Raw genomic sequence first — 12,336 nt, forward strand, 5'->3', positions numbered from 1 at the left:
GGTATTTGTCTTTCTCTTTCTGACTTACTTCCCTCTGTATGACAGACTCTAGGTCCATCCACCTCATTACAAATAGCTCAATTTCGTTTCTTTTTATGGCTGAGTAATATTCCATTGTATATATGTGCCACATCTTCTTTATCCATTCATCTGACGATGGACACTTAGGTTGCTTCCATCTCCTGGCTATTGTAAATAGAGCTGCAATGAACATGGTGGTACATGACTCTTCTTGAATTATGGTTTTCTCAGGGTATATGCCCAGGAGTGGGATTGCTGGGTCATATGGTAGTTCTATTTGTAGTTTTTTAAGGAACCTCCATACTGTTCTCCACAGTGGCTGTACCAATTCACATTCCCACCAGCAGTGCAAGAGTGTTCCCTTTTCTCCACACCCTCTCCAGCATTTATTGTTCCTAGATGTTTTGATGATGGCCATTCTGACTGGTGTGAGATGATACCTCATTGTAGCTTTGATTTGCATTTCTCTAATGATTAATGATGTTGAGCATTCTTTCATGTGTTTGTTGGCAGTCTGTATATCTTCTTTGGAGAAATGTCTATTTAGGTCTTCTGCCCATTTTTGGATTGGGTTGTTTGTTTTTTTTGTTATTGAGCTGCATGAGCTGCTTGTAAATTTTGGAGATTAATCCTTTGTCAGTTGCTTCATTTGCAAATATTTTCTCCCATTCTGAGGGTTGAATATTTATAGGTATTTTTAATGGAATCCTTCCCTCTCTGTTTTTCTTTAAATGCTGTACATGTGCATGCACACCCACCCACACGCCCCAAATTGCCAAATGTTGATCTTAAATCAGCCTGGAGAAGGGAGAACTGCTCTCCCTCCTGGGGCACCCACTGTGCCCAGCCCACTGCTGGGTTCCTGGTAAGCATGTGAGGGACAGAGCTGGGAGGCAGGCTGGGAAGTCTGCAGTTTCCTTTCTGGACCAGAAATCGCTGAGCCATTGCACAGATTTAGAAATCTACAGGTGGTTGCAGATTGTAGGCGCATCTATCTCCGGCCTGCTCAGGCCCCTGCATTCCAGTTTTCTCTTCCGTTGTCTCCTTCCCTCCTCCAGAGCCAAGTTCCCAGCAACAAGGCCTAGCACAGCACTTCAGACAGTTGTGGGTGCGTTTCTGCTTGGGCGTCACACGGCTTACGGGCTGTTTTGATGCATACTAGGAAAGGATGAACAAGCACTACACATTATGGCTTGGGACAAGGCTAAAGTTAATTTGACTCTTTCTTAAAGTAAATGGCAGACTACAGGCACACCTCAGAGATACTGGGGTTCAGTTTCAGACCGCTGCAATAAAGCAAGTCACATGAATTTTTTGGTTTCCCACTGCGTCTGTTATGTTTATACTATACTGTAGTCTATTAAGTGTGCAATAGCATTGCTTCTAAAAAAACAATGTACATACCTTAATTAAACCATAACACATATAATAATAACGAAAACGTCTGAAATATTGTGAGAATTACCAAAATGTGACACAGACACGAAGTGAGCAATGCTCTGTGAAAAATGGCACTGATAGATTTCCTCGACGCAGCGTTGCCACAAACGTTCAATTTGTAAAAACAAAAACAAAAACACAACATCTGCAAAGTGCAATAAAACAAGGTGTGCCTGTAGATGGCACAATGCTGTTGAGAATGTAGAAGGCAGATGGCTGTTGTTGGGCAGCCTTGGGGATCAGCGCCAGCCTGGCCATCTGCTAGTTGTGTGACCTTGGGTACATCCCCTGGGCTCTCTGAGCCTGCTGCTTCTATTACATGGGGATCGTCCACTCCTCATTGGGTTATTATAAAGTCTGAGAGAAGAGCAAACGTCTTTCAAAGAGCAGTGCCTGTACTCTGGGATCGTCTAGTTGTAACCATGGCAACATGGCATCTGCTCAACCAATCACGACAGCCATCCCCTCCCCCTTCCCTCCAGAGTGTGGGAATGAGCAGGACCGGCTCCCTGATTCCCATTCACTCCTAAAAACTCTAAAACTCTCTAGAGCTCCTTCTTCTAAACTTCACTGAGCATCTGCTGTGTGCCAGGCATTTACGTGTGGGGAGGCCAGGGACAGTCTGGCGTCTGGCCCTCTGGTGGCCCCATGCCTCATGGCTGACGCTTCACCCTTTGCTCTGGACTTGGTGTAGAGAGGGCCCTGGGAACCCCCTACTGGTGGGCAGGTTTCACAGCCACCCAACACCGCCCACCCCCCCCCCCCCCCCCCCGCCAATCTCTCCAGTGGATGGCTAACCCCAGCAATCTAATGGACATGTTCTTGGAATCTGCCAGCTTTATTTTTTCAGTTGAAAACTCAACGGAAAAGCCTCCCCCCAAAGAAAGTGAACAACTTTTAGGGCTGTAACTCTTGGGGTCTGAGTGCCCAGGTGCAGAGCACACGTCTGTGGAAACCGGCCCCCTGGAGCATTCAGTCTTAGAGTCAGGCTCTACCCCAAAGAGGGAAGCACCCAACCAGGCTTGTGGTTAAGGGATTTGGGACCATCAGTTTCCCCTCAAGGATCCTCATGCCTCAGGGGAGACCCTGAAGAGGGCAGGGGAAGCCAATCCCAGGCTAGGAGACCCGGCGCAGCCTGGCTCATACAGCTGAGGCTTCCAAAACAGCAGCCAGCGAGTGACTAAATATCTCAGGCAGAACAGTTGCTGGAGTGGCTTCCGCTCTCCAGAGCTGGGCCCGGCAGGCCAGGCTGCCTCCTGGAATTACAGGGCAGGTGTTGAGGGAGGTGGAGCATTACCCAGACCAGTGTGGGCTTTACCGCCCCCAGAAGCATTCTGAAATCAATGCCTAACAGCCCTTCTTTCCTGGATCTGTATCTTTCCTGGTCTTCTCTGAGTTTCTTGGCATTTCGTGCTGCTTGTCCTGCCCCAGACAGGAATCTTGAGCTTGCTGACGAGATGGGATTGTGGTAGGAGGAGAGGGAGTCTGAAATCTTTGGCAGCCTGGTGCTGGCTCAGGCAAAATCTCAAACTGCAAAGAAAAAAGAAGAGAAGTAAGGCTTTGCTGTAGGCCCAGAGGACAGGGAGCTCCCGCTGTTTCCTGGAAGCGAGCTGAGGGCCCCTGTTATAGCCCCTGGCGTGCTGTAGGCCCAGCAGGGTCAGGCCTCGAGTGGCCCTCATTAAAAGGACATCTCCCCCTTTGGAAGAGCAGTGGGTATGGTTAGATGGTTCCCTGCACTTGTGAGACATGCCCTCACCCCCACCCCAGGAGTTCCTGGCCTGGGAGAGGGCTGAACCCCAGCACGTGATGCTTTGGGAGCATGGAGGGTGCACCCAAAGTGGGGGGTAGAGGGGAGTTCAGGGGCTAAGTCCTGATGAAGAGATGGTATCCAGGTCATGAAAGCAGCAGGGACATTCAGATGTTTCCAGAACATTTGGTGACATCTGAATGACTTTTCTTTACTTTCAGAAGGAGCCAGCCTTACCCCTTGGATATCCAGCTCACACTGAAGCAGGGACCTCTTCAACTTAGGGGTCACAGACCCAGGAAGACCCTCGGCACCTCTCTGGGCAAGGCACACCATCAGCAGGTAAGGCTTTTTTTTTTTTAATTTATTAATTTTTGGCTGCGTTGGGTCTTTGTTGTTACGCGCAGGCTTTCTCTAGTTGCAGTGAGCGGGGGCTACTCTTTGTTGCGATGAGAGGGCTTCTCATTGCAGTGGCTTCTCTTTGTTGCAGAGCATGGGCTCTAGGCGCACGCGCTTCAGTAGTTGTGGCACACAGGCTTCAGTAGTTGTGGCTCGCGGGCTTAGTTGCTCCGCGGCATGTGAGATCTTCCCAGACCAGGGCTCGAACCCATGTCCCCTGCATTGGCAGGCAGATACTTAACCACTGTGCCACCAGGGAAGTCCCAGCAGGTGAGTTTTAATCTCTGTACTTCATTTCTTTTTCTGGTCTTACTGAGTGTGATGGGGTCATCAATACAATATGTAATAGAAACAGAGAGAAAGAGTGTCTATCTCCTTGCTTCTGATGTTTCTCCATCAACTGTGATGTTAAAGGCTGGATACCAAATACCTCAAGTTACCAGGTTAAGGAAGGTCCCTCCTAGCCCTCATTTGCTAAGAGAATTTTTTAAAAAGAAAATATGAGCATTAGACAATCTTATTAAATTCCTTTTCTGCCATCTGTTGATATGATATCTTTGGTTCTTTCCAGATATGATATTTTTAAAATTTTCTAGTTCCCTGCCAAAATTTTTTTTAACATCTTTATTGGAGTATAATTGCTTTACAATGGTGTGTTAGTTTCTGCTTTATAACAAAGTGAATCAGCTGTACATACACATATATCCCCATATCTCTTCCCTCTTGCGTCTCCCTCCCACCCTCCCTATCCCACCCTTCTAGGGGGGATCAGCACAGAGCTGATCCCACCCCTCTAGATCAGCACCGAGCTGATCTCCCTGTGCTGTGCGGCTGCTTCCCACTAGCTCTCTGTTTTACATTTGGTAGTGTATATATGTCCATGCCACTCTCTCACTTTGTCCTAGCTTACCCTTCCCCCTCCCCGTGTCCTCAAGTCCATTCTCTAGTAGGTCTACATCTTTATTCCCGTCCTGCCCCTAGGTTCTTCATGACCTTTTTTTTTAGATTCTATATATATGTGTTAGCATACGGTATTTGTTTTTCTCTGACTTACTTCGCCCTGTATGACAGACTCTAGGTCCATCCACCTCACTACAAATAACTCAATTTCGTTTCCTTTTATGGTTCCTTTTGGTTTCCTTTTATATTCCATATATACAATGGAATATTAAATATTCCTTTAATATTCCATTGTATATACGTGCCACATCTTCTTTATCCATTCATCTGTCAATGGATACGTAGGTTGCTTCCATGTCCTGGCTATTGTAAATAGAGCTGCAATGAACATTGTGGTACATGACTCTTTTTGAATTATGGTTTTCTCAGGGTATATGCCCAGGAGTGGGATTCTATTTTTAGTTTTTTAAGGAACCTCCATACTGTTCTCCATAGTGGCTGTATCAATTTACATTCCCACCAACAGTGCAAGAGGGTTCCCTTTTCTTCACCTTTTCTTCACCAGCTTCACCCTCTCCAGCATTTGTTGTTTGTAGATTTTCTGATGATGCCCATTCTAACTGGTGTGAGGTGATACCTCATTGTAGTTTTGATTTGCATTTCTCTAATAATTAGTGATGTAGAGCATCCTTTCATGTGTTTGTTGGCCATCTGTATATCTTCTTTGGAGAAATGTCTATTTAGGTCTTCTTCCCAATTTTGGATTGGGTTGTTTGTTTTTTTGATATTGAGCTGCATGAGTTGCTTGTTATCCCTGCCGAAATTTATGGTCTGTGTTGGATAAACCCATTTCTGAATTCCTGTGGGTTTGTGTCTATTGTCTGACTCTGCTGGTTCTTGCTCTTAGAATTTTGTCTCCTTAAAGTGCGTTCGTTTTTTATAATTACAGTGGTTATAAGTTCAGTGTTCAGAGTTGTATCACCATGCCTAGCATATGAAGTAGGTGCTCAGTAAAATTTTTTAATTAAAAGATTCTTAGTTGTGGCAAAATATACATCACAAAAAAGTTGACCATCTTAACAAGTGCACAGGTCAGTAGTGTTAAGTACTTTCACTTTGTTGCGCAACCATCACCACCATCCATTCTCCAGAACGCTTTTCATCTTGCAAAACTGAAACTCTGTCCCCATTAAACAACTCCTATTACCCTCTTAGACCAGCCCATGGCAATCATCATTCTGTGTTCTGTCTCTATGAATTTGACAACTCTAGGTACCTCGTAGAAGGGGAATCATATAGTATCGGTCTTTTTGTGACTGGCTTATTTCATTTAGCATAATGTTCTCAAAGTTCATTCATGTTGTAGCTTGTGTCAGAATTTCCGTCCTTTTTAAGGCTGAATGATATTCCATTGTATGTATATATACATTTTGCTTATCCATTCAATTGCTGATGGACACGGGTTGCTTATAACTTTTGGCTGTTGTGAATAATGATGCTATGATGGGTGTATAGATATCTTTGAGATCCTGCTTTCAATTCTTTTGGGGTATATACCCAGAAGTGGAATGACCGGATCATATGGTAATTTTATTTTTAATTTTTTTGAGGAACTGCCATGCTGTTTTCCATATTAGCTACACCATTTTACATTGCCACCAACAGTGCATGATGGTTCCAATTTCTTCACATCCTTGCTAACACTATTTTCTAATTTTTTGATAGTAGCCACTCTAATGGGTGTGAGTTTATATACCATTGTGGTTTTGATTCACATTTCCCTAATGATTGGTGATATCGAGCATCTTCTCATGTACTTGTTGGTTATTTATATATCTTCTTTGGAGGAATGTCTGTTCAAGTCCTTTGACCAATTTTATTTTTTTTATCAGAGTATAGTTGCTTTACAATATTGTGTTTGTTTATACTTTACAGCACAGTGAATCAGCTGTATGTATACATATATCCCCTCTTTTTTGGGTTTCCTTCTCATTTAGGTCACCACAGAGTATTGAGTAGAGTTCCCTGTACTATACAGTAGGTTCTCATTAGTTATCTATTTTATACATAGTATCAATAGTGCATATATGTTAATCCCAATCTCCCAATTCATCCCCCCACTTCTCCCTTGGTATCCATACATTTGTTCTCTACATCTGTGCCGCTGTTTCTGCTTTGTAAATAAGATTGTCTTACCAATTTTTTCAGATTCCACATATATGCGTTAATATATGATATTTGCTTTTCTCTCTCTAACTTACTTCATTCTGTATGACAGTCTTTAGGTCCATCCATGTCTCTACAAATGACCCAATTGCGTTCTTTTTTATGGCTGAGTAATATTCCATGGTATATATGTACCACATCTTTATCCATTCCTGTTGATGGACACTTAGGTTGCTTCCATGTCCTGGCTATTGTAAACAGTGCTGCAATGAACATTGGGGTGCATGCATCTTTTTGAATTATTATTATTCCCAGTAGTGGGATTGCTGGGTCATATGGGAGTTCTATTTTTAGTTTTTTGAGGCACCTCCATACTGTTCTCCATAGTGGCTGTACCAATTTACATTCCTACCAACAGTGTAGGAGGGTTCCCTTTTCTCCACACCCTCTCTCCAGCATTTATTGTTTGTAGAGTTTTTGATGGTGGCCATTCTGACTGGTGTGAGGTGATACCTCATTGTAGTTTTGATTAGCATTTCTCTAATAATTAGTGATGTTGAGCATCTTTTCATGTGTTTGTTGGCCATCTGTATGCCTTCTTTGGAGAAATGTCTATTTAGGTCTTCTGTCCATTTTTTGACCTACACTCTTTTTTTTTTTTTTTTTGCTGTACGTGGCCTCTCACTGTTGTGGCCTTTCCCCTTGCGGAGCACAGGCTCCGGACGCACAGGCTCAGTGGCCATGGCTCACGGGCCCAGCCACTCCGCGGCATGTGGGTTCTTCCCAGACCGGGGCACGAACCCGCGTCCCCTGCATTGGCAAGTGGACTCTCAACCACTGTGTCACCAGGGAAGCCCCTCTTCTGCCCACTTTTTGACTGGGTTGTTTGGGTTTTTTTGCTATTGAGCTGCATGAGCTGTTTGCATATTTTGGAGATTAATCCTTTGTCAGTTACTTCATTTGCAAATATTTTCTCCCATTCCATAGGTTGCCTTTATACTCTGTTGATTGTGTCATTTCATGCACAGAAGTTTTTAATTTTGATGAAGTCCAGTTGGTCTATTTATTCTTTTATTGCTTGTGCCTTTGGTGTCATATCCAAGAAATCAGTGCCAAATCCAATGTCATGAAGCTTTCCCCCTGTTTTTTTGTAAGAGTTTTATAGTTTTAGTTCTTATATTTATGTATTTGATTTATTTTGAGCTAATGTTTTTATAGGGTGTAAGGTAAGGGTCCAACTTCATTCTTTTCATGTAGATATTCAATTTTCCCAGCACTGTTTGATGAAAAGATTATACTTTCTCCATTGAATGGTCTTGACATACTTGTCAAAAATTATTTGACCATATATGCAAGGGTTTATTTCTGGGCTATTTTATTCCTTTGGTCTATATGTCTGTCTTTATGCCAGTACCACAGTGTTTTGATTACTGTAGCTTATGTTAAAAGTTTTGAAACCAGGAAGTGTGAGACCTCTAACTTTGTTCTTTTTCAAGATTGCTTTGGCTACTTGGGGCCCCCTTGAGATTCTGTATGAATTTTAGGGTAGGTTTTTATATTTCTGCAAAAAAAGCCATTGGGATTTTGACAGAGATTGCGTTAAATCTGTAGATCACCGAGTAGTGTTAATATCTTAATGATATTAAGTCTTTCAATCCATGAACATGGGATATCTTTCCATTTATTTGTATCTTCTTTAATTTCTTTCAGCAGTGCTTTGTAGTTTTCAGTGTATAAGTTTTTCACCTCTTTGGTTAAGTTTATTCCTAAGTATTTTATTCTTTTTGATGTTATTGTAAACGGAATTATTTTCTTAATTGCCTTTTTGGAATGCTCATTAGTGTATAGAAACACAATTGTTTTTTGTGTGTTGACTTACATTCTGCAACTTTGCCAAATTTGTTTACTAATTCTAATAGGTTTTTAAATTTTTTTAAGCTTTAGCATTTTCTACATATACATGGTTTTTTAGATATATATGATTGTGTCATTTGAGAACAGAGATAACTTCTTTCTTTCCAATTTGGATGCTTTCTGTTTCTTTTTCTTGACTAATTGTTCTGGCTGGGACTTCTGATACTACTTTAAATTGAAGTGGCAAAAGTAGGCATCCTTGTCTTCTCCTGATCTTAGAGGAAAAGCTTTCAGTCTTTTACCATGGAATATGGTGTTATCTATGGGCTTGTCAAATATGGCCTTTATTATGTTGAGGTAGTTTCCTTCTATTCTTAGTTTGTTGAGTGTTTTTATCATGAAAGGGTGTTGAATTTTGTCAAATGCTTTCTCTACATCAGTTGAGATGGTCATTTTTTTTTTCCTTCATTCTTTTAATGTGGTGTATTACATTGATTTTCCTATGTTGAACCATCCTTGCATTTCAGGAATAAACCCACTTAGTTATGGTATATAATCCTATTAATGTGCTCTTGAATTCTGTTTGCCAGTACAGTTGTTCCTCAGTATCCACGGGGATTGGTTCCATGGATACGAAAATCTGTGGATGCTGAAGTCCCTTATATAAAGTCCCTTATATAAAGTGACATAATATTTGCATACAGCCTATGTACATTCTCCTGTATAGTTTAAATCATCTCTAGATTACTTATAGTGCCTAATACAATATAAATGCTATGTAAATAGTTGCCAGCATGCAGCAAATTCAAGTTTTGCTTTTGGAACTTTCTGGATTTTTTTTCAAATATTTTCAATCCGTGGTTGATTGAATCTGTGGATGTGGAAATCATGGTTTTATTTTTTTTTGATGATGATTTTTGCATCTATATGCATCAGGGATATTGTTCTGTAGTTTTCTTGAAGTGTCTTTGTCTGGCTTTGGTATCAAGATAATTCTGGCCTCATAAAATGGATTTGAAGATGTTCCCTCTTCAGTTTTTCTTTTTTAATATAATTTAAATTTATTTATTTATTTTTGGCTGTGTTGGGTCTTCATTTCTGTGTGAGGGCTTTCTCTAGTTGTGGCAAGTGGGGGCCACTCTTCATCACGGTGCGCGGGCCTCTCACTATCGCAGCCTGTCTTGTTGCAGAGCACAGGCTCCAGATGCGCAGGCTCAGTAGTTGTGGCTCACGGGCCTAGTTGCTCTGCAGGGTGTGGGATCTTCCCAGACCAGGGCTCGAACCCATGTCCCCTGCATTGACAGGCAGATTCTCAACAACTGCACCACCAGGGGGGCCCCCCTCTTCAGTTTTTTGTACGAGTTTGAGGAGCCTTGGTTTCAATTCTCTAAATGCTTGGTAGAATTTACTAGTGAAGCCATCTGGTCCTGGGCTTTCCTTTGTTGGGAGGTTTTTGATTACTGATTCAATTTGCTTGCTAGTTTTAGGTCTTTTCAGATTTCTGTTTCTTCGAGATTCAGTTTTGGCAGGTAATATGTTTCTGGGAATTTATCCATTTCATCTAGATTGTCCAATTTGTTGTCACACAAGTGTTCATAGTACTCTCTTATAATCCTTTTTGGTTCTGTAAAAATCAGTTGTCATGTTCCCTATTTCACTTCTGATTTTACTTACTTGAGTCTTCTTTTTTCTTATTAGTCAGTCTAACTAAAGATTTGTCAATTCTGTTGATCTTTTCAAAACACCAACTTTTGGTTTTGTTGACTTTCTCTCTTGTTTTTCTACTCTCTACTTCATTTAGCTCTGCACTAATCTTTATGATTTCCTTCCTTCTGCTAGTTTTGGGTTTGATTTGTTCTTTTCCAGGATCCTTAAGGAGTAAAGTTAGGGTGTTGATTTGAGCTCTTTTTTAATGTGAGGATTTACAGCTGTACATTTCCTTAGTAGCACTGCTTTCTCTAAATTCCATAGTTTTGGTGTGTTGTGTTTTTGTTTTCATTTGTCTCAAGATATTTTCTAATTTATTTTGTGATTTCTTTGACCCATTGGGTGTTTAAGAGTGTGCTGTTTAATTTTGTACAATTTGTGATTTTTCCAGTTTTGTCTGCTATTTCTAGTTTCTTTCCATTGTAATTGGAAAATAGTTTGTATGATTTCAGTTTTTAGAGGTTTATTAAGACTTGTTCTATGGCCTAATATCTATCTGTCTAATGTCTATCATGGAGAATGTTCAATGTACACTTGAGAAAAATGGATACCCTGTTGCTGTTGGGCAGAGTGTTCTGTATATAGCTGCTAGGTCTGGTTGATCTTCAATGTTGTTCAAATTCTCTATTTCCTTATTGATCTTCTCTTTGGTTGTTCTATCCATTATTGAAAGTGTGCTCTCTTTTGGTTACTATTTGTATGGAATATTTTTTTCCATCCTTTCACTTTCAACCTGTGTGTGTCCTTAGATCTAAAGTGAGTCTCTTGAAGACAGCACAAATTGAATTTTTCACCTCCAGAATTTGTTTACTGTAATTTCTACATCTTCGTTGATATTCTCATTTTTCTCATATATTGTTTTCCTGATTTCACTTAGTTGTCTGCCATCTTTCTTCTCCTTCATCTGATTGGGCATATTTAAGACAGTTGTTTTAAAGCCTGTCAATAAGGGGCCTATGTTTCTTGAGAGTTAGTTTCTGGAGATTTACTGTGTTCCTCTGAATGGGCCCTATCTCACCGTTTCTTTGTATGTCTTGTCATCTTTTGTTGGAACTGGGCATTTGAAAAGACATCCACCTCTCCCATTCTTTGCAGACTGTCCCTGTGCAGGGGAAGGCCTTCACTAATCAACCTGGTATGAAAGCTCAGGGTTCTCTCAAATACTTTCTATGGGCGCATCTTCCCTGGGCCTGAGTGTGTGTTTTAACTCCACATCCCCAGTGGACACAGCTGCTTTTAAATGTCCTAATTTCCCCAGCTTTCACCCCTGCTTCTTCTCAGGGGCTTAGATATAGTATTGTATTCCTCTGTCCAAAGTCTCGCTCCCAGTCACCTACAGGACTGCAGACTCTCTGCAGCTGCCTCTGGCAGCAGCACCCACTCCTGCTTTCAGCAATCACCCACATGATATCCAAACTATGCCACCATTCTCATCATCACTAAGTCAAGAGAGACCTGTTCCTCTGGCAGGTCCCAGACAAGTCAGAACATTGCAAGCAAGTTCCACTCCTTTCCTTCCCTCCCAAGGGATGAGCCAGGAGCTAGCTGGCTTCTTCAAAACTGTATTGTGGAAGGCAAGCACAAATGCCATGAAATTTCCTGCATTTAGAGTGAGACGTTTTCTCAGTCAGGCAGTCACTTGGTTGTTGCTGCTGCTTAACTGGTTTCTAGGGTTCTCACAAAGCTACTTTGGTCCATATATTGTTCTATATTCAGTGTTTCCATGGAGGACTGAGGATTTGTAGATTCCTAGCCTGCCACCTGTTGATGTCACTCTCCTGTCTTCCCCTGGATTTTGATCCAGATATTTCCAATACCCCATTTTCTCTATCTTGTTTAACATTATTAGATATCCCACCAGAAGGACTGTTTTGAATTACCTAGTTTAAATTGCCTACTTTAGTACACTGTTCTTAAATACCATCCTTGGGTTCCAGAGATTACTTCCAATTGGTTAAGATGTTTTCTTAGCTTATGTCTCAACGTATTTTTGAATTTCACTAACATATTAGTAACATCTATGTTCAAGTTTGCAGTTGGGCTTCTAACTTTCCTCTTGTATTGTCCTTGGGTTTTTATCTCCCATAAGATAACATTAACTT

The 12,336-nt window shown here is 41.4% G+C and overlaps 1 protein-coding gene across 14 annotated transcripts in view; it reads right to left on the reverse strand.

The window, feature by feature from the left end:
- Window positions 1-2,287: 2,287 nt before the first annotated feature.
- Window positions 2,288-12,336, reverse strand: part of LOC114894854 — a 174,486-nt gene continuing 164,437 nt past the window's right edge. For all 14 annotated transcript variants that reach the window (XM_029221946.1, XM_029221940.1, XM_029221947.1 and 11 more), the window contains one exon: window positions 2,288-2,991. In XM_029221946.1, the coding sequence (XP_029077779.1) occupies window positions 2,987-2,991 (5 nt within the window). In that variant the 3' untranslated portion in view covers window positions 2,288-2,986. The remainder of the gene's footprint in view (window positions 2,992-12,336) is intronic.

The sequence above is a fragment of the Monodon monoceros genome, unplaced genomic scaffold, assembly GCF_005190385.1.
Source record: "Monodon monoceros isolate NGI ecotype Baffin Bay Population unplaced genomic scaffold, NGI_Narwhal_1 Super_Scaffold_13, whole genome shotgun sequence".
In the NCBI taxonomy this organism is placed as follows: domain Eukaryota; kingdom Metazoa; phylum Chordata; class Mammalia; order Artiodactyla; family Monodontidae; genus Monodon; species Monodon monoceros.